This window comes from Gossypium raimondii, chromosome 7 (assembly GCF_025698545.1).
Source record: "Gossypium raimondii isolate GPD5lz chromosome 7, ASM2569854v1, whole genome shotgun sequence".
Classification (NCBI taxonomy): domain Eukaryota; kingdom Viridiplantae; phylum Streptophyta; class Magnoliopsida; order Malvales; family Malvaceae; genus Gossypium; species Gossypium raimondii.
Window position 1 is genome coordinate 2,496,059 of NC_068571.1, and position 21,273 is coordinate 2,517,331.

Here is a 21,273-nt window from a genome sequence, read left to right on the forward strand (position 1 = left end):
TCAAGTGAGTATTTTTATTTAAAATGTCACATTAAAAATTAACAAAAAGAATTAACGGTATTAACAATTGAATTTGAATTTTGAAATCTAAAAGTAGAATGACTAAATTTCCAAAAGTAAAACTAAATGGACTAAATTCTAAATTCTGAAGAGTACATGGGCTTATGACATAGTTTAACCTTTATGCTATACAACAATTATTATTAATATATTTATACTTGTAATATATATAAATATTTCTCGAGAAGAATATTATTTAAAATTTACTATTAAAATAAAATTGTAATATTGAATAATTTATTACAATAAATAAATTATATTAATAATTTGTTATATTATTAAATACAAATGATTAAAATATATGTTTAATAATATTAAAAATTATAATATTTTATATTAATTTTTAATATTTTAATTAAAATTAAAAAATTATTATCAATATAATAAAATTAAGTTTGATTGAAGTTAATTTTATATAAAAATAAAATTATTTATAAATGAGTTATTTTTCAAAAATAATTTCTATTTTTCAAAATAATAAGTCATTTTATAAAAAATTATTTTTGTTGACCAATAAATCGTTTTACATTAATAAAATTATTTTCATGAAACAAACACAATAAAATACATAAAATTTTTTTGTAAGTAAGTATATAAATAATTTAAATCTAAAATATTATTTTATTTTATTTAATAAATTATTCTCATTAAAATCACATATTAAATACAAATTAGTTTAAATTTTTAAAATATTTTTACTTTTTGAATGGAAAAAGTATTTTTATTTTTATATTAAAACCAATAACTTTTAGAAGTCTTAACTTAATTAGTCTGTAAATTGTTATCAATACAGAAAAATATAAATTTAATGCGTTGTATGCTGAAATATATTATTTCTTATTTATGAGTTTATAAGGAATTATACCTAATTTTAGATATTTTTAAAAAAAACAGAATAATAAATTAAAAAGTAACCTAAAATAAAATATTTAATACTAACATAAAGACTTTGAAAAATGAATCAACGGTGAAAGCAGCGAGAAACCGACTCACCTCTACCATCCAACGGTTCACATTTTTCATTGATAAAATAATAATTTTTTAAACCAGAAACCCCCAATCCCCGAAATGGATGGTGAAAGTTAGGGTTTTTGGATTCTCCTATTTATTTTATCCCCCTCTGTGGTTTTGAGCTTCATTTCTTTTTCCTTTCTTTATCACTGAAATTCCAAGCAAAATATCATGGGCAAGGGTCCTGGTCTCTACACTGAAATCGGAAAGAAAGCCAGAGGTATAAAAATACCATTTTTTTAAAACAAGAAAGCTTCAAAGCTGTAATATTTATGTCTAATTTTTAAATTTTTGGGATTTTATAGATCTTCTTTACAAGGATTATCAGACTGACCAAAAGTTCACTTTGACCACTAGCTCTCCCACTGGTGTTGTAAGTTCGGTTCATATTTTCTGGGTTTGTTTAAATTATTTTTCTGTAGATTATGTTTTCTTTAATTGTTACTAAAGAAATCATTTGAACCCAAGTTGTGATTATTGTCATATTTAATTTTATATAAAATGCATGTGTTCTTTGTTCCAGTGAGCCTAAATGCTGTTTCTGTTTACATTTTTTAGATATTTTTTGTTTAGTTTTTTAAGAATAAAATTATGTTAATTACAAAAAAGAATGTTTAATTTAAGCTGAAATTAAAGTTAAGGCGTATGCTTTTCAAACATGTGTATGTGTGTATTTAATTTTTGAAGTATAATAGCAGCTATTTTTCTTGAATTTCATCATGGTTATCTCAATCTTTTAGCTGCAATGTATCATGGAAGATGTTCGGTTTCTCAATCTGCTATGAGACTTGAATTAATTTTGCCTTGTTTTGTTGTTTTCCCTTTATTTTCAGGCAATTACCTCTGCCGGAACGAAGAAAGGTGATCTTTTCTTGGCTGATGTTAATACCCAGCTGAAGTCTAGGAATGTTACAACTGATATCAAAGTGGACACCAGCTCCAATGCAAGTACTTCTAGTTTTATGTATAAGTTTGAATTCTTGGTTGAAATTTCTCTTTTGCCAGTTAGATACGATGCTCTTTACTCCATTATATATTCTTCGGCCTTCATTCGACTTCTATTATAATAAAATTAGTAATCATGTCTTGTCCCCTCTATGTTTGAAACCTGAGCTTTAACTAGGAGAATATCTGCTTGATAACATTGTTTAGAACATCATACTGCTTGGGACCTGACCTATTTGGCAGGAATGCTTTTCAGTTGAAGGATCTCTTTGGTTGAGTTTGTAGTTCCTTTTTTTCCTTCTTATATTCCTTTGTTGTTGATATATAAGTTTTCCATCTTTTGTAAGCCTTTTTGAAAATCGGTTGTTGTACTAAAGTAATTTATGTTTATCAGCTATTTACCACCATAACAGTTGATGAACCTGCACCCGGGCTAAAGGCAATCTTTGGCTTCAGAGTCCCTGATCAGAGGTCTGGCAAGGTACAAAATTCTGTCTTCAGATTTCAATTTGTATCCTTCAAAACTTCCTTCTTGTTTTGGCGTTTGGCTTGAGGACGCGTTACTTAGAATGTGTTTTGAGATGCTGTTGGACATGTCTGTTTTTTCGCTTTTGTGTATACCAGATTGAACTCCAGTATTTGCATGAGTATGCTGGGATTAGCTCAAGCATTGGATTGACTGCCAACCCGATTGTTAACTTCTCGGGTGTGCTTGGAACAAATGTTCTTGCACTAGGTACCGATATCTCATTCGACACGAAGACTGGGAATTTCACCAAATGCAACGCGGGATTCAGCTTCACCAATGCAGACCTCATTGCTTCTTTGGCTCTGTATGTGGTTATGTTCTATATACCTATCTACAGCTGAACATTCCAAATGATATAATCTCTAGTTTAGTATCTTGTTTGTCGATGCAGGAATGAAAAGGGTGATTCAGTTAACGCATCTTACTACCATATTGTGAATCTATCGACCAACACTGTTGTTGGTGCTGAGGTGACCCATAGCTTCTCTACCAATGTGAACACCATCACCGTGGGTACACAACATGCATTGGATCCATCAACCACAATCAAGGCACGGGTGAACAATGCCGGCAAGGCAAGCGCACTCATCCAGCACGAGTGGCGCCCAAAATCTCTCTTTACCATTTCTGGAGAGGTGGATACCAAGTCCATCGATAAGAGCCCCAAGGTCGGACTTGCTTTGGCACTCAAGCCTTGAGAGCCTAAAAAAAAAAAAAGAAGAAGCTCATTTTGGAAAGGGTATGGTAGACTTTAAAAGAGTTCTGAAGTTTTAGTCTGTTGTTGACATTCATGGTGTTGCCATCTTACCTTTCATGTCAATGGTTTTTCATTTAAAAAAAAGAATAAAGTGAAAAAAAAAAATGTGAGAACTGTTTTTAGTCACATTCCTTGTTTAGTTGAGGTGAAGTACCTTTGATTTGCCCCATAAATTTTTTTAGAGGCTCTCTTTGTTTTTTCATGGAATTTGCTGCTAATAAAGGAAAATAAGGGTTGTACCTTTTCTTTGTTTGAGAATTTTTACTTGTATATTACTTGGTAACAGGTATAGGCGTAAGTCTAACATTGGACCAGCTTGTAAAGCTCGGCCATGGAAAGCTTGTGGTGAGATGATTAAAGGTAGAAGTATAATGGAAGCTCTTTGATCCTTTAAGAATGAAATACATATATTTTGGACAAAGGGTTAAAAATGTGAATTTGTCGAATCCAAAAATTAATAATTAGGCTTTTAGAAAACCTATGGATTTAAGAAATTAATCTAAGTAATTGTAATAGATATTTCTAACTTGAGCAGTGAGAGCAAAAGCGAGATTAGTCTTCACTCAAAGGACTCCATGAAAGCAACCAAAAGCTTCCTAGTTTAACAGGGCAGCAACAAAACTTGATTCGCTTTAGAAACAAAGGACATAAAAGCAAATAACTAAAAACACCATTTTCAAGCAAAATGGAAAACTGCAACTTTGATCATTAGTCTTTCATGCTATCGTCACCATCTTCCTCTTCGCTCAACTCGAGATCAGCAAGCAGCTCTTCCAACGGAACTGAAGGCACATCATCGCCATCTGACACAGATGCCATTTCTGATGGTTGGTAATCTTTGTTGCGGTACAGCGATAAGTTGAACCGTAATTCAGGGTTCTCTTCTAAATCTCTCAAGAACTCTTCATACTCCGTGTTCATCTTTTCTTCGTAACCTCTACCTTTGGATTCATCGAGTTCCATATCAAGAGACTTAAGCTTCCAAGGACGAGGCTTCCCACGCTTCTTCTGGCGTTTCTCTTCGTAGCTCTTCTTTATCAAAATCACTTCGGGAATTACAAGATTCTGATACTTGTCTAGCTCATTATCGTTATTGTTGGCACCATATAGGTCATAACCGAGAGCACGATCTCCAGGTTTTAATATATGGCCCAGATGAGTTCTTACGTAGAACAACTTACCGTAATCAGTTACACGAGCCACCTCAACATCGGCCATGACGTATTTAGAGCCCCCAACGTTAAATTCTGGAGAAACAACTTCCACATTAAAGACATCATATTCAACCAACTGCCTGCTACCGAGTAGAGACTTAAAGGAATACCTCCAATACTGGTCAGGGTCCAAGAAACATTGCCTTAGAGTAAGTGGATCGAGCAATGCAATGTTTTTTGTCACTTTTGTGCAGATCACAAGCGGTCCGAGATTCCCCAAACTAACAGCAACCCTAGGTGGCAAACAAATCAAATCCTCACGGCAAATCGGGGATATTTCAACCGAGAAAGTATACTTATAATTGTAGCTATTATTCTTAGGATCGTGAGAAACAAGCTGTTTGCTCTCTCTACGCTTTGTTGGAGCAACTTTATCCAAAAACTCCACGAATTTCGAAGCATGACTCTTATTGGCAAAGAAAAAATCGATACCCTGATCCATCTGCTTGATTTTAATAGCATGAACTGCAGCATCGTGCTTTAGGATGAGCTGCTCGAGATAAAAGAAAGTGCGTCTGTGTGAAACTCGTTGTCTTAGTTGCACGGAAGCCACCCATTGATCCGGGTTTGCTTGAAACCTTGTACAAGATTCGAACATGTGATCTTGCAAAACATACTCAACAACATAAGATTGCTCTAGAACCGCTCCGTTAAGAACCTCTTTTTGAACTTTCAGCTTGACCTTGATTCTCTTAGAATGGGGTTCGGTCCAAATAAACTCGGCATTTACTAGCCTAACCTTTTTCAAATCAGTCTCGAGTCGTTTCACACAATACGTCAATAACTCCTTCGATTCGAGCTGAGCTTTTAACCAAGTTCTAGGGGGCTGCAAGTAGCTATCACACTCAGGACAATGCATAATAGTGGCATGCTTTCGTAAACCTTCCGTGATGTCAACTTCAGACCTCAAACAGGTCACACACATATTGGCAGGATTCGGAGCCATCAAAATACCGCATTTGCAACACAAGACAGTGCCTTTTGTCTGAGGAACCACAAACATATTTGCAGCCATAGCTACCAATTCATGAAGAAAGATAAATAAGTGCATAACATTACAATGTGAAGAAAAGGCTACGAATGAACTATTAATGTTTACGTTTTTCCAACAAAAGGGTTAACTCAAAAGCAAATCATAAGTTAAAACAAGAAAAACCCAGATTAAAATAAGTGTAAAATAACAAGGAAAACCCACAAAGTTCAATTATCATTCAGCAAATAGGACTGGAAACAGAAAAAAAAAATTGCAGAGAACAGATAACAAAAACTTAGCCATTACCCAAAATCTCATGACTCAAGTACAAACCAGAGTTACAAAAATTACCGGATTTTGATTTGATTTGCTGATATTTTAGAATCCAAAAGTCAAGATGCTGCAGTTTAGCGGCGGGATGTTTGAGGAGAAATAAGAACTGCGGGTGGGTCGGCAATTTTTAAAGGAAATTTGGAAATTACTTTTTTTTTTCAGAGTTTCAGTACTAGTCTTAGTATATATTAATTTTATAAAAATCTGGTTGATGTTTTTTATTTAATTGATTTTATATTTATTATTTATGGTAATTAAAGAAAAATGTTATATTTTTAATAACAACATATTCTCATCATTTCAATCGGTAAAAATGTATATATCAAAGAATGAACCCTAAAATAATTGTAGCGGATGAAGTTTTAATTTGAAGAAAAAATATTTTATTTTAATAGTTAAAAATAATAATTAAGTAATATAATATAATATAACAATTACAATTATTTGTTGGATGAGTCTTAACTCGGTTAGCATGATCATTGTTACCAATATATGAGGACTTAAGTTCGAGCGCACTAAAGTGCATTATCCCCTTATAATATTATGGTAAATTTACATTTTAATTCTAAAATTATTTAAAAGTTAATTTTTGATAAAATACACAAATTTTATACAAATATATTCTAAATTTTGAATAAATGGATACCTATTTTCTAACATGAAACCTATTTCTTAAAATAATACTTTTATAAAAAAAAACATTTTTTAAAAATCCACAAACAAGACTAAAATAAGATTCAAACTTTTCCTTTTCTTTGCTTTATTTATAAATAATAAATTTTATTATATGTCTAACTTTGCTCTTTAGTCCTCGTCAAATTTGTTGAGTGTTGGGCACCGTCTGTAACACCCCTTACCCAAGACCGTTGCCAGGGTTGAGCACGAGACATTACCTAACTTAACTTACTAGTTCGGAGCATAAAAAAAAGTTGTTTTTAAAATTAATTTACTCATATTCAATCAATATGTCCCTAAAAGAACTCTCGAGACCCTAAAACATGCAACTAAAATGGTTTGGGTCCCAACCGGGAACATTAAAAATGTTCCGATTACTTAAATAAATAAAAATAATTTATTTCACTATTCACAATAAAACTATTCACCTGCGCAGTAGTCACTAAATTAATTATAACTCAAGTTAAAAAAATTGAAATTTGGATCCGTAAATTTTCTCCGAAACTAGACTCATATAACTTCTTACCATAAAATTTTCAGAATTTTTGGGTTGGCCGATTAGTACAGTTTATTAGTTAAAGTCTCCCCTGTTTCACTGTTCGACAGTCCTGATCTCTCATCACTAAAAATTAATTATCTCATTGTACAGACTTCATATGGTGTTCTCACTTGTTTCTACAGAAAATAGACTCAATAAGGAATCTATAAATATAAATTAAAACTCATAAATATTTTTGTACAATTTTTAATGATTTTCCAAATTCAGAACAGGGGATTCCGAAAACCACTTTGACCTTGTCTAACTAAAATGCAAATATCTTAGAATACATAAGTCCTTTGTCTACACTATTATTTTTCTATGAAAATAGACTCAATAAGCTTTAATTCTATATCTCATCCACTCTCTAATTCATTTTCTACTATCCTTGATGATTTTTCAAAATCACGTCACTACTGCTGTCTCAAAACTGATTCACTGCCAATTTTTACTTTTTCATGATTTCTATGCATAATTTATCACCTAGACTTTATAACAACAAACACCTTCATACTTAGCCATTTTAATAACTATTCATCATCAAATATTTACATAACATCTTTTGGTCATAATTTAAGAATAAACAATCGAAATGACTAAGTCCCTATACATGCCATAGCTCGAAACATTTATCGTCTTAAAATATCGAGTTGTGGTGGTTGATAGTGTGAACGCTCTCCGACGTCTTCAAGATCCCGACTATGCTTGATAATACTATATGAAAGAAAAATAAATAAACGAAGTAAGCATAGAGCTTAGTAAGTTTACAAGGAAATAAATAACAACATTTAACACAAATAATGATATGCAAGTATCATGTTCTTAAGTTTCCTCTTTACTTACTCTCATTTACTTGTTTATTTACTTACCTATTTAGATAGCTTAAGATTACAACTTACTCTTCTCTTGCTGAAATATTGGTTCTCACTGATATCATAACATATTCTTAACTCTTATAACTCACCTGAAGTTGCTAATTATACTTTTACTTGAACTTTCATAGAACATAATCTATTTTCTAGCCCGTTGAGCCACATTAGAATATAAATGATACTTGGGTCTCATATCTGATAATAACATGCCAAAGCCATGTCCCAGACATGGTCTTACATGGGATGTTTTTTGTACTGCCAATGCCATATCCCAGATGTGGTCTTACATGGGAGTTCTCATATCGATGCCCATGCCATGTCCCAGACATGGTCTTACGGGAGACCTCTCATCTCGGTGCCTACGCCATGTCCCAGACATGGTCTTACATGGGACCTCTCGTCTCGGTGCCAACACCATGTCCCAGACATGGTCTTACATGGGACCTCTCATGATCTCAAGGATTCCAATGCCATGTCCCAGACATGGTCTTATATGGGATCTCTTTACCCAAATGTCATGACATTTGTATCCAATACACTCCTAATGTTTCAACGGGGCTTTTATCACTGATTCTTTGTCATCTCATACTTGAGTCAACATTAAATAATTTCATGAAATAAATACATAATTGCTGGGAAATAGCAGTATTAATAATAATTATTGAAATATTGCATTTATTTACCGTAAACTTACCTCGGTACAAAATTTGACCAAATCTAGCAACTTACTCCTCTATCTTTTTCTTCCCCCAGTCTAACTCCGAATTTCGTTCTTCTTGATCTATAATAGCAAATTTAGCTTATTTAATACTCACATTCATCAAAACAATCATTGACTCGAACTTTGGAAAAATTATGATTTTGCCCCTAAACTTTTGCATAATTATACTTTTGCCCCAAAGCTTGGAAATTTAACTTCATCTCTTTTTCTTATGCTTTATAACATGCTGAACATTTTTCCCTTCTATGACAACATCAAATTCTTACTCTAACACTTATGAACATTAGGTATTTTTACCGATTATGTCGTTTTACTCGTTTTCACTTAAAATCGCTTAGCAAAAGTTGTTTAACATAATTTCAAGCTTCATATTCTACCATAAAACATAAAAATAAACACATTTCACCTATGAGTATTTTTCCAAATATAAACCCTAGGTTAAATTATTGCTAGAATAAGCTAAATCAAGTTATCGGGACTCCAAAAACGTAAAAAAACATTTAAAACGGGGCTTGGAATCACTTACTATGGAGCTTGGAAGCTTGAAAACCCTAACTATGGCTTCCCCCTTGCTATTTTCGTTCACCATGGAGAAGATGAGCACATTTTGCCATCTTTTTCCCTTTTTAATTCTTTTTATTACTAAATTACCAAATTGTCCCTAACTTAAAAAATTTCCTATTTCACTTATCTAATGTCCATTTTTGTCTACCAACTTAACCAATGGTCTAATTACCATATAAGGACCTCCAATTTAAAGTTTAATAACAATTGGACACCTCTAACATGTAGAACTCAACTTTTTCACTTTTTACAATTTAGTCCTTTTAACTAAATTGAGTGCCCAAACGTCGAAATTTTTGAACGAAATTTTTTAACGAAATTTTCATAAAATCATTCCGTGAAATTGTAGACCATAAAAATATAAGAAAAATAAATTTTTTCTCATCGGATTTGTGGTCCCGAAACCACTGTTCCGACTAGGCCCCAAATCGGGATGTTACACCGTCTTTACTCATAATTACCATCACCAATAACCTTTACTCTGAAATCTGAACTTAAGTGATTTTTTATTATTTTACGAGGGCTTAATTGATTATTTTTATTACTTTATGAGAATTTATTTGATTATTTAAGTAAAATGAATAAAGTTGTAAAAAATATATTTTAAAAATATAAATTATAAAATTCATAAAAATATTAGATATTTATAAATAATTATAAAAATGATTAAAAATAGACAAATTATAGAAAAAATTAAAATGTTATAAGAAATTTTAGAAAAATATTACACAACTTTTTAGAAAAATATAGAAAATTATTAGTAATTATTAAAAGTATAGAAAATGTTAAATGTTATAAAAAAATTAGAATAATATATAAAACTTACACCATGTTTGGTTCGATGGAATTGGTATTCCATTCGGTCCCTATTCCGTGTGGTACAGTAATTCTGTCCCTATTCCATGTTTGGTTCACAGTTTTCTATTCAGTCAACTATTCTATTCCGTCCCTATTCCATGCGGTCTTGTAATAGCCATTCCGGGCACGTTTGTCTGAATTGCTATTCCAAACCACCCGTAATAACATTTTCCCCTTTTTGGACCAAAATAGCACGCATCTGTTCTTCATCGTTTTCACCCACTTCTGCAGATTTCTTCCTCAACATTTATCCCCAAACTGAACCTTAGAAATTAGCTCCTTAATCGACGACAAATCAAGCATCCATTCGCCATCTTCATCTTCCTTCTAGTTGAACGTCCTTATTTACAGTAAGTGCCTTTGATTCCATTTTTTTTCTCTGATTTTTTTAGTTAAAGTTATTTTAGTTCTTTCAAATTTTCTTTTCCCCTTTCATATTTGGAAATAAACTAGCAAAGCAAAGGTTGTTTCCAATTATTTGGTTTGATATACTTTCTGCATCTTCTTGGGCTGTCTCTTTTCACTTTCTGTTGCTGTTATCGCTTGTATTTATCCATTCAAACTTCAAATATGAACATGAAAATGGTATAAAAAATGTTCAAAATGAAAAAAGAATAAAAGGTCTTTGTCATGCTAAAAGTGATTACTTTAGCTTCAAAGAAGTCTGTTCGTTCTGCAAATGTGAACTTTTCCTATTGTGGTTGTGCTTTGTTTTGGATATCTTGGTGAAATAAGACAAACCCAAATTTGCAAATTTGATATTCACTTTGAATGTTCCTTTTTCTTGGATATGGAAGGAAAAAAAATAGGATCTGTAAATTTGGTATGCTTTGTATATGAAATTTCTTGATTGGAAAAGAAAAAGAAGTTCGGTATTGATTTCTCTTAACTTGCTTTGTTTCAAAGTAGTTTAGATGCATTTCATAAAGATTATATGCTTTTCTTCTTAATTTTGTGTTAAACATTGTTTTTAACATATCCAATTTCATAAAGAAATGCAACATTTTATCTAAAGAGATTTCAGTAGGTGAAAGTGCATCATGTATGTGTACACTTAAATTTATGTTTACACTTAAACTTTTCATGGACTATATTTATGGAATGGTCCTGGGATGCTATGTTCAAAGCTTAACCTTGTTTTGATCTCTAATTAGTTTATGACTAACCCCACCCTAGGATTCCTGCGTTTCCTTCATCTACACTTGCTGAGTTTAATATAGAGTTTAATATAGCGTTTCCTTTATCGCTTTATGTTCATTAAGCTTGCCATATTGAGTTTTGCAAACCTTTGCTGAGTTTAATATGGATGATTTTTTTCTACTTGGCCCTTCTTTTTTCTACTTGGCCCTTCTTTTGTGTTCTATGCCATGTAGTTTCTTGATCTAATTAGATTTAAAGCAGTTTATAGATGTTAAAACTAAAGTACTGATCCCATTGAGGCATACCTCCTGTCAATGTTTTAAGGGTCTAATCATTGACAAGTCTTTTTATTGAGGATGCTGATGCTAGTTGGTTGATTAAGATTTTGTATTGACAATATGTTTCTCATTTTAGAAAGAAATTATTTGCACTTTTGTAGAACCTGAGGTTGATTAAGATTGCAATTCGTAGCTCTTAGACAAATAACTTACACCATTTCTTGACATTCTTCATTAGCTGTAGGTATTAGAAAAATAAAGCTCTTTTACAACTACGGAGCTCCTCATTATTTTTCGAAATACTAGTCTTTAATTGTGAGGAAAAATAAACAATGAAAAATAACTACACACTTGAGACGAACATGATATCTATCACTCACAGTATATATATTTGTTCCCTTCACATAATAATCTATATCTACAACAAAAAAGATATCAATAATGTTGGGAAAGTTGTTGTTGCTCGTTTCATGTACCGTTATAATAAATTTGTTTCTTTGCTTATGCCACTATTTTGGGTCCTATATAAGTTTCGGTCGGGCTAAGTATGATCCATTGGGAATGATCAAGTTTTAAGAGTTGATTTCTACTGAGAATCTGCTCACCTTGAACCTAATGAATATGAAACTTGCCCTGTTTTTTTATATATTCACCATGAGCTATATTGTTCTCTTTATAAAGTTAAATATGTATGTGCAAAACAGTATGGATTACTTTTTGTATCTAAAGATACCTCTTGTATATGGATTACTTTTTCTATGTAATTCCTTTTTCTATGCCATTCAGAACTTGAGGTTGATTAAGATTGCAATTCGCAGCTCTTAAACAAATAACATTGTAAAGTGTTTGACTATGGCATGTTTGAGAAAATGATAGCATAGGTCAATTATGATGTCTTATTAGTCTCCCAATTGACTTTCTCAAACACTAGTAAACTGTTTTAATCGAGAATAGCCATATTGCTATATATCTACACTAGTAAACACTAGTAAACTGTTTGATAAGCATGGAAGTCAAACTGTTAGCAGATGATTAATTGGGATTGATCAAGTTTTAAGAGTTGATTTCTACTGAGAATATGCGCAACTAGTGTTTCGACTAGCTTGTTTGTTTCATTTCTTGTTCGATTATTTGTTTAGTTGACTAAGGTGGTTGTAATAGTTAGTGCAAATCAGTTTTGAGTGACTATTGTAATAGTTAGTGCAAAACAATTTATTTTTATTATTTTTAATTTTAACTATTATTTTTCAATTATTATTCAAGTTTTAATTTTATTGTTATGGATTGGTTTTATGCATTTGTTTTTCAATTTACTAAATAATGCATTTGTTTATTTTTGTAATTCAAGTAAAGTTTGGATATTTTTTATTTTTAATATTCCAATTTATTAAATAATGCATTTGTTAAAATAAAAATAATTAAATGCATAAAACTAATTAAATTATATATTTAATTAAAATAATTCAATTATATTTTTTATTTTTAATATTTTTATTTTTAATATTCCAATGTATTAAAATAAAAATAATTAAATTATATATTTAATTATTAAATACCGTTTAATAATTACAAAGTCTTTAATTGTTTTAATTTGATGTAGAATGTGATTTAAAAATTTTATTTTGGTGCAATTGTATAAATATAAATTTAATTTTAATTCAATATATAAATGAAATCTTAATTTTAGCTCAATTATACATATACCTACAAAGCATCAACATAATAACATGATCAAATATTTTGAGGACGAATAATTTATGCAAATTGCTCTAAACTATTTTCAAAATGTGTTCACCTCACAAGGATAGTCTAATTCTACATAAGGTTTTGGCTAATAGACTAAGGCATGTCATCTGTGATTGTATTATCGAGGCCTAAAGTGCTTTTATATCATGGCAACTAATTTGATAAAGAAATGAATTTCAAGTTGCAAAGATAATTTTAATTTCTATTTTTGCTTCGTAAAGATTCTAAATTTGTATTGTTCATTTTTCTTTGATAGTGTGTTATTGCAACTTGAATTCTTTTGCTTGTTTGATTGCTTCCTCCACCCACAATTGAACGTCTTGTATTCACTAAATCACTGTTGTAATAGGCCAATTTAGCCCGGGCTCATAAAAAAATAATAACCCAAAATAATAAAACAAATTTCAAAATTATATCATTTGGCCCGATCGGGATGGCCTATTACTTGAAAAGGTTGAAGGTCTATCTACAAGCTTGATTCATATGGAAACATAATCTTCAAGGATATGCAATCTTAGATATGATATGCAATATTAGAAGATATGATTTTGTAATCTTAGAGATTTAATTTGTAGATACCTTTTAATTTTAGCCGTTGATGTAATTAATTTGTACCGTTGGATTTGGGGAGGCTCAACTATAAATAGATGCCTCTCCCTTCATTGTAAAGGGGGAAGTGGGGAGTAATAATAATTCTTAAGAGTATTTACTCAAATTTCTCTCTTTCTTGCGTTCTTATTTTGTTGATTTGTGTATAATTTATTTATTGATTTGTATATTATTGATTTCAAATATCTTTTTCTCTTATTATTCATTTTCAAATTCATTATTTTCAAATTTGTTTACATTTTATTTGGCATTATATTTTTTATTTTATACTCTTTGTTTTAAATTCATTGGTCTTTGATTATTGATGCTATTTAATACTCTATTTGTTATTTTAGTTTTTTATTATTAGATTAATTATTTTAATATTATTAATACTATTATGTGGCATCATTAATCTTGTATCATTATTATTATTATTATTATTATATTCATGCGCATGCATCGTTTTTATGTAATATATGTATTGTTTTATATATAGTATACGTATGCTTATATATATTTTATACATATGTTTTTATTTTATTTTACTTCCTAACTTTTATATACATATATATACTTTTATATTTAGTTTTAATTTTTTACTTTTGCATATATGGACATGTATGTATTTATATATTTTCTAATGAATATTTTTATATATATATACGCACATGTCTATGTTTTTATTTGCTTAAATACAAACTTATATTTTCAACACATATGTTATAATATATATATATATATATATATATATATATATATATATATATTTATATATTTTCTTTATTTTCATAAATGCATTATATATATTTTGGTATAAATTCTATAGTCCAAAATTTTATATGTAAACCCATGTATATGTCTTTTATTCTTTATAATTTCATGTATATATTTTGTACCTTTTTTCTCTTTATATTTTTTGTTTATTTCCTTCATTTGCTTATTGATTTTGTTTTCATTTATATTTTGTTCATTTGATACTTTACATGTCGTTGTTTTTATGTACATTAATTTCGTTTATTTCTATTCCATTGTTGTATTTATTATTGTATTTTACACTTAATGTAGCATTACATCATTTTTTACTCGATTTTAAAATTTTAAAATTGAGATAATACTAAATTTAGGATTTTCAAGGAAATTGAGCCCTAACGTATTGGGTTCCAATTTTCTTCGTTAAATCTAACAATCGAGAATTGCTCATTAATCAAAAAATAAAATGAAAAGCTTGTTGTCGGGAATTTAATATGTTGTATCCTAACGTATTGGATGTGACGTATTGATTTCTTGAGACAAAGATTTTTTTTAAAAAAAATAATAACAAAGGAAATATTCCAAGTTTAGGATTTTGAGAAATTGTGCCCTAACGTATTGGGCCACGATTTCTTTATAAATCTTAAACAAATGAATATTCTTTTAAATTTTATTACACGAGTATTTTGGAATAATTCATTTTTGAGGAATTAGAATGTCGTGCCCTAACGCATTGGGTGTGACATTTTCTTTCTTCGAAATGATAAGAGTCTTAATAAGTAACGTTTTTTAAGTTTTTATTAAGGATCATATTTTTAAATTTTCGACATTAAGACACTAATTAATTAACTAGGTACCAATTTTGGGTGTTACGAGGGTGCTAATCCTTCCTCGTACGTAACCGACTCCCGTATCCATTTTTTCTAATACTCGTAGACCAAAGCTAATTTTTAGGTGATCCAATCACAGCTCAATAAAAGATTGGTGGTGACTCCAATTTTCATCGACAACTAATTTTTGTATTTTCAAAATAAAAGTTGGTTTCAACAGCTTGGCGAATCCACTGGGGACAAACACGAGAGTCGAGCCAAAAATTGATTAATTTCTGTCTTATGTCGAAAATTTTTTGAGATCCTTTTGCATTCATTATTTTCTTGCTTAATTGATCTTTGCATTATACATTGCATGAGTTGAATGATTTTACCCCTCTAAGTGGGAGTGAGAAACTAGTCCTTCGTGAGGTTTTCACCTCCGTGCAGGATAGTGGATCGCTTTCGGGATACATCCGTACCTATGTCTTCGTGAGATTTTCATCTCCGTGTAGCCATAGGGAAATGTATCCTCCTGAACTAAACTCGGTCTGTATGAGCCTATAATGGGTGAGGATCGAGGAATCTGCTGGTTCAGGTACCCTTACTTCAGAACCAAACCACATATAGATGACCTTAGGAGCTCACCCTAGGTAGAGCCATTTCAAACTTATACGCACATGTCTATGTTTTTTATTTGCTTAAATAGGTAGAGCCACATATAGATGACCTTACTTCAGAACCGAACCACATATATACACACATGTCTATGTTTCTTATTTGCTTAAATACAAACTTATATTTTCAACACATATGTTATAATATATATATGTATATTTATATATTTTCTTTATTTTCATAAATGCATTATATATATTTTGTTATAAATTCTATAGTCCAAAATTTTATATGTAAACCCATGTATATGTCTTTTATTCTTTATAATTTCATGTATATATTTTGTACCTTTTTTCTCTTTATATTTTTTGTTTATTTCCTTCATTTGCTTATTGATTTATGTTTTCATTTATATTTTGTTCCTTTGATACTTTACATGTCATTGTTTTTTATGTACATTAATTTCATTTATTTCTATGCCATTGTTGTATTTATTATTGTATTTTACACTTAATGTAGCATTGCATCATTTTTACTCGATTTTAAAATTTTCAAAATTGAGATAATACCCGTATTTAGGATTTTCAAGGAAATTGAGCCCTAACGTATTGGGTTCCAATTTTCTTCGTTAAATCTAACAATCGAGAATTGCTCATTAATCAAAAAATAAAATGAAAAGCTTGTTGTCGGGAATTTAATATGTTGTATCCTAACGTATTGGATGTGACGTATTGATTTCTTGAGACAAAGATTTAAAAAAAAATAACAAAGGAAATATTCCAAGTTTAGGATTTTGAGAAATTGTGCCCTAACGTATTGGGCCTCGATTTCTTTATAAATCTTAAACAAATGAATATTCTTTTAAATTTTATTACACGAGTATTTTGGACTAATTCATTTTTGAGGAATTAGAATGTCGTGCCCTAACGCATTGGGTGTGACATTTTCTTTTTCCGAAATGATAAGAGTCTTAATAAGTAACGTTTTTTAAGTTTTTATTAAGGATCATATTTTTAAATTTTCGACATTAAGACACTAATTAATTAACTAGGTACCAATTTTGGGCGTTACGAGGGTGCTAATCCTTCCTCGTACGTAACCGACTCCCGGATCCATTTTTTCTAAAACTCGTAGACCAAAGCTATTTTTTAGGTGATCCAATCACAGCTCAATAAAAGATTGGTGGCGACTCCAATTTTCATCGACAACTAATTTTTGTTTTTTCAAAATAAAACTTGGTTTCGACAACTGTAAGTTCTTTGGCAATTAAATTCTTTAATTTTATTTTACTGTTATTGAAATTAGTATTGGAGAAATGTGACCCTTTTACTACGATTTGAATATATATAACACTTTAATATATTGCAGTAATGGCTCGTCTGCCTTTAATAGGACAAAGTGTGAGGCGTAAAAGAATTGGTATTGCATTGACAATATGGTTGCAAATCTGTAGAATTTCGAGTTGGTTCTTACTTACATTGGGTGCTATCCATAGCCTACATACTTATAGACCAAGGATTAGGTCCTATATTTTAGATTTTTACGCAAAATGACATTATGTGAAAAGGCTTATAAATGCTAGTGACGAGACCTATATTTAGGATGAATAGAATTGCCTTTTTTAAACTATGTGAGATGTTACAAACGTTAGGGGGATTGAAGTCTTCAAGGAACATGCTTGTTGATGAGCAAGTGGCAATGTTTTTACATATCACTTCCCATCACCTTAAAAATCGAGTTATCAAGCATCACTTTAATAGGTCCGGGGAAACTGTTAGCAGATCATTTCACCATGTTTTAAATGCTGTCATACGTTTACAAGATGTGTTATTTAAAAAGGCAGAGCCAATTATAGCTAATTCTACAGACCCAAGATGGAAATGGTTTAAGGTGTTGGAGTGAGTTCTATATATAGCTTCTACATAATTTAGTTGATTTAGATTTAAATATAGTATTCTAACTCAAGGTTTTATACATGTGATATAGAATTTCTTAGGTGCTTTAAATGGAACCCACATTAAGATTAGGGTTCCAACAGTTGATAAACCTAGATATTGAACGCGAAAATGTGACATAGCAACAAATATGTTAGGTGTTTGTACACTTGATATGCAATTTGTATATGTTCTTCCTGGTTGGGAAGGTTCTGTTGCTGATGGACGGGTTCTTCGAGATGCCATTAGTAGGAGAAATGGACTAAAAGTTCATCATGGTAAAGTACAAAATTAGAGGACTTTGAATTATTCTTTAAGATCAAACATTATTGGGGAATTAATCATTTTAAAAAAAGTTTTTTTATAGGTTGTTATTATCTAGTTGATGCTGGATACACAAATTGTGAGGGATTTCTTGCACCTTTTAGAGGACAACGATAACATTTGAATGAGTGGCATCAGGGTTATCAGCCAAGTACTCCGGAAGAATTTTTTAATATGAAACATGCCTCAGCACGTAATGTTATTGAAAGATGCTTTGGGTTATTAAAACTTAGATGGGGAATACTTAGGAGTCTATCATTCTATCCTGTAAGGGTGCACAATAGAATCATTATTGCATGTTGTTTGCTCAATAATTTTATTCGAACCCATATGAGTATTGATCCTATTGAAGCGGAGTTGGGAGAAGGATTACCTAGTAATGTGGTAGATGACGATGAACCGAATATCGTAAATATTCATCCATCGGATGCATGGGATACTTGGAGGATGGAACTAGCCAACCAAATGTTCGATGAATGGCAAGCATCTAGAAATTAGTTAGGTTTAGGGACAAAATGAGTTTGAGTTAATTTGTTTATGTTATTTTATGTATCTAGTTTGTGAAACTTTGGTGGTGTTTGAATTGTTTTTTGTATTGTACTAAACTTGTTGAATTATAATTTAATTTCTCTTCATTCATCACGTGTTATAATTTTATAAAGTGTTGAGCTTTTGATTCATGATATTGAACTTAATTTTAATTTTATAAAGTGTTCACCTTTTGATTCATGATATTAAACTTAATTTTAATTTGTTTTTTTTTCTTAAGATAATTATATCAGGTGTTTCAGAATCAGATGTTTCTTCCCAAACTTCTCAAGGAACCAAAAGGAAATGGGTTCTAGAAGAAGATGTAGCGTTGATTTCCTGTATGGTAGACTTGCACAATGTTGGAACCTTTAATGCTAATACGGGGTTCAAAGCCGGTTATTTAAACGAGTTAGAAAAATGCTAGAAAAAGCTTTACGCAATGCAATGTTGAAGGCTAGACCTAATATTGAATCGAGGATTAGGGTACTGGAAAGGGATTGGTCAATCGTGTATGACATGCTTAATGGCCAAAACAATAACGGTTTTGGTTAGGATGAGCATAGGCAGCTCGTTGTTGCTGAAGATGCGGTTTGGAACTCTTATTTAAATGTAAGAATTATTTCAAGTCTTTATTATCTTATTTTGACCAAACTTATAACTAATACGAATTCCTCATTTTTATAGAGTCATAAAGAAGCCGGTCAATTCAGACATCGTAGTTTCCCTTACTACGACCAACTTACTGCCATCTACGCAAAAGATTGAGCGACTGGGAAAGATGCTCAAATAGCCGCTGATGTTATTGAAGAAATAAATGTTCAGGATGTACCTACTACAGATATTAATGAAGATTGAAACGAATTCTATGACTGCGAAGCTGATGTCTTTTTGGATGGCATGGATGTTTCTGCTACAGCACCGCAACCAGATAGTCACCAAGGGGGTTCCACATCTTCAAAGAATAAAAAAAAGAATTCTGATACAAGTGATCATATTTCTTCTTCATTTCATGATGCTGCCACTTTATTGGCGGAAAACATGCGAGTCATTGGCGAACAAATCAGTAGGAGTATTGCCTCCGATGTGGTAGTTCAACAAAAGTCAGAAGAATTCCAGATCATCCAAGAAAAAGCTATAAATTTATATCCAACCTTATGTGAAATAGAAGGTTTAACTGTGGATGAGCGCTATCGAGCATTGAGCAAAATTTCAGATCATCCAACGCAAATGCTCATTTTCTTTAGTTTACCTTCTGATGTGCGGTTGGAATGGGTCAGAAGATTTCTTGCTGACAATTAAAAATCATGGTTCTGTTGATGATATTTTGGTAACTTTTTCTGTTTGTAATATTTGGGATGGTATGTCATTACAATGTTCTAATTTTTTGATGTTGTAAAACTGTATAACATATGAATTAAGACATAGAAATTCATGCATTTCATGTAACCTTCTGTTAATATATGAATATTATGTTTATGCAAAATATAATTCTCAAGTTATTTATTATCGCTAATATTTTTTATTGTAGAATAATTAAATTATTTGTTTCACTAATGATATTTTAGCACATTAAATATGTATTGTAGTTTAAAAATAATAAAGTAGATTATATATTATTTTATAGTATTATATATTATGATTTTAGTAAATTCATATAAGAATAATTATATTAAGAATTTTATTAAATTATATATTTTATTAAATTATATTTAATAATAATTATTTTAAATTATATTTTATAGTATTATATATTATGATTTTAGTAAATTCATATAAGAATAATTATATTAAGAATTTTATTAAATTATATATTTTATTAAATTATATTTAATAATAATTATTTTAAATTATATTTTATAGTATTATATATTATGATTTTAGTAAATTCATATAAGAATAATTATATTAAGAATTTTATTAAATTATATATTTTTATTAAATTATATTTAATAATAATTATTTTAAATTATATTTTATAGTATTATATATTATGATTTTAGTAAATTCATATAAGAATATTTAATATTAAGAATTTTATTAAATTATATATTTTTATTAAATTATATTTAATAATAATTATTTTAAATTATATTTTATAGTATTATATATTATGATTTTAGTAAATTCACATAAGAATATTTAATATTAAGAATTTTATTAAATTATATATTTTATTAAATTATATTTAATAATAAATATGTTAAAATATGATTAAATTATTTATTATTTATATTAATAATCTTATTAAAATTTAATAACAATAACAATAATCATCTACCTAAAAAAAAATTCTGCTAAGGGTATTCTAGTCATTTTAGTTTTTTTCCTTATGCTATTGCAACATCATTCCATTCAACCAAACACAAGAACACTATTTACAGTTCTATTCCATTCCATTCAACCAAACAATTGAATTACTATTATGCCTCTATTCCATTACAGCTCTATTCTATTACAGCGAACCAAACGTGCCCTTATTAAATTTATTCACATTTTTGTTTT

The 21,273-nt window shown here is 30.0% G+C and overlaps 2 protein-coding genes and 1 long non-coding RNA gene across 3 annotated transcripts; 1 reads left to right on the forward strand and 2 right to left on the reverse strand.

Moving 5' to 3' along the window:
* Positions 1-1,122: 1,122 nt before the first annotated feature.
* LOC105768221 (mitochondrial outer membrane protein porin of 34 kDa) lies at positions 1,123-3,543 on the forward strand. The gene is made up of 6 exons (XM_012588040.2): positions 1,123-1,291; positions 1,377-1,444; positions 1,905-2,015; positions 2,411-2,497; positions 2,641-2,849; positions 2,937-3,543. Exons 1-6 carry the CDS (start codon positions 1,243-1,245, stop codon positions 3,241-3,243), a joined length of 831 nt encoding a protein of 276 aa, XP_012443494.1. The 5' UTR covers positions 1,123-1,242; the 3' UTR covers positions 3,244-3,543.
* Positions 3,544-3,787: 244 nt separating this feature from the next.
* On the reverse strand, positions 3,788-5,986 carry LOC105768211 (uncharacterized). Its single transcript, XM_012588008.2, has 2 exons — positions 5,841-5,986; positions 3,788-5,533 (listed from the first exon to the last, which is right to left on the reverse strand). The coding sequence occupies exon 2, from the start codon at positions 5,529-5,531 to the stop codon at positions 4,011-4,013; it is 1,521 nt and encodes a 506-aa protein (XP_012443462.1). The 5' UTR covers positions 5,532-5,533; positions 5,841-5,986; the 3' UTR covers positions 3,788-4,010.
* A 1,538-nt stretch (positions 5,987-7,524) lies between these two features.
* Positions 7,525-9,249, reverse strand: LOC128042593 (uncharacterized). The gene is made up of 3 exons (XR_008198048.1): positions 9,155-9,249; positions 8,602-8,688; positions 7,525-7,749 (listed from the first exon to the last, which is right to left on the reverse strand). It is a non-coding gene; the product is annotated as an uncharacterized LOC128042593 (long non-coding RNA).
* Positions 9,250-21,273: the final 12,024 nt, after the last annotated feature.

What these genes read in the sequence shown, in the direction of transcription:
- LOC105768221 (XM_012588040.2), top strand. Translation starts at nt 1,243, where the DNA reads ATGGGCAAGGGTCCTGGTCTCTACACTGAAATCGGAAAGAAAGCCAGA. An exon ending in AAGTGGACACCAGCTCCAAT is followed by an intron (nt 2,016 to 2,410) that starts GCAAGTACTTCT and finishes TATGTTTATCAG; the next exon opens with CTATTTACCACCATAACAGT. An exon ending in CTGATCAGAGGTCTGGCAAG is followed by an intron (nt 2,498 to 2,640) that starts GTACAAAATTCT and finishes TGTGTATACCAG; the next exon opens with ATTGAACTCCAGTATTTGCA.
- LOC105768211 (XM_012588008.2), bottom strand. Translation starts at nt 5,531, where the DNA reads ATGGCTGCAAATATGTTTGTGGTTCCTCAGACAAAAGGCACTGTCTTG.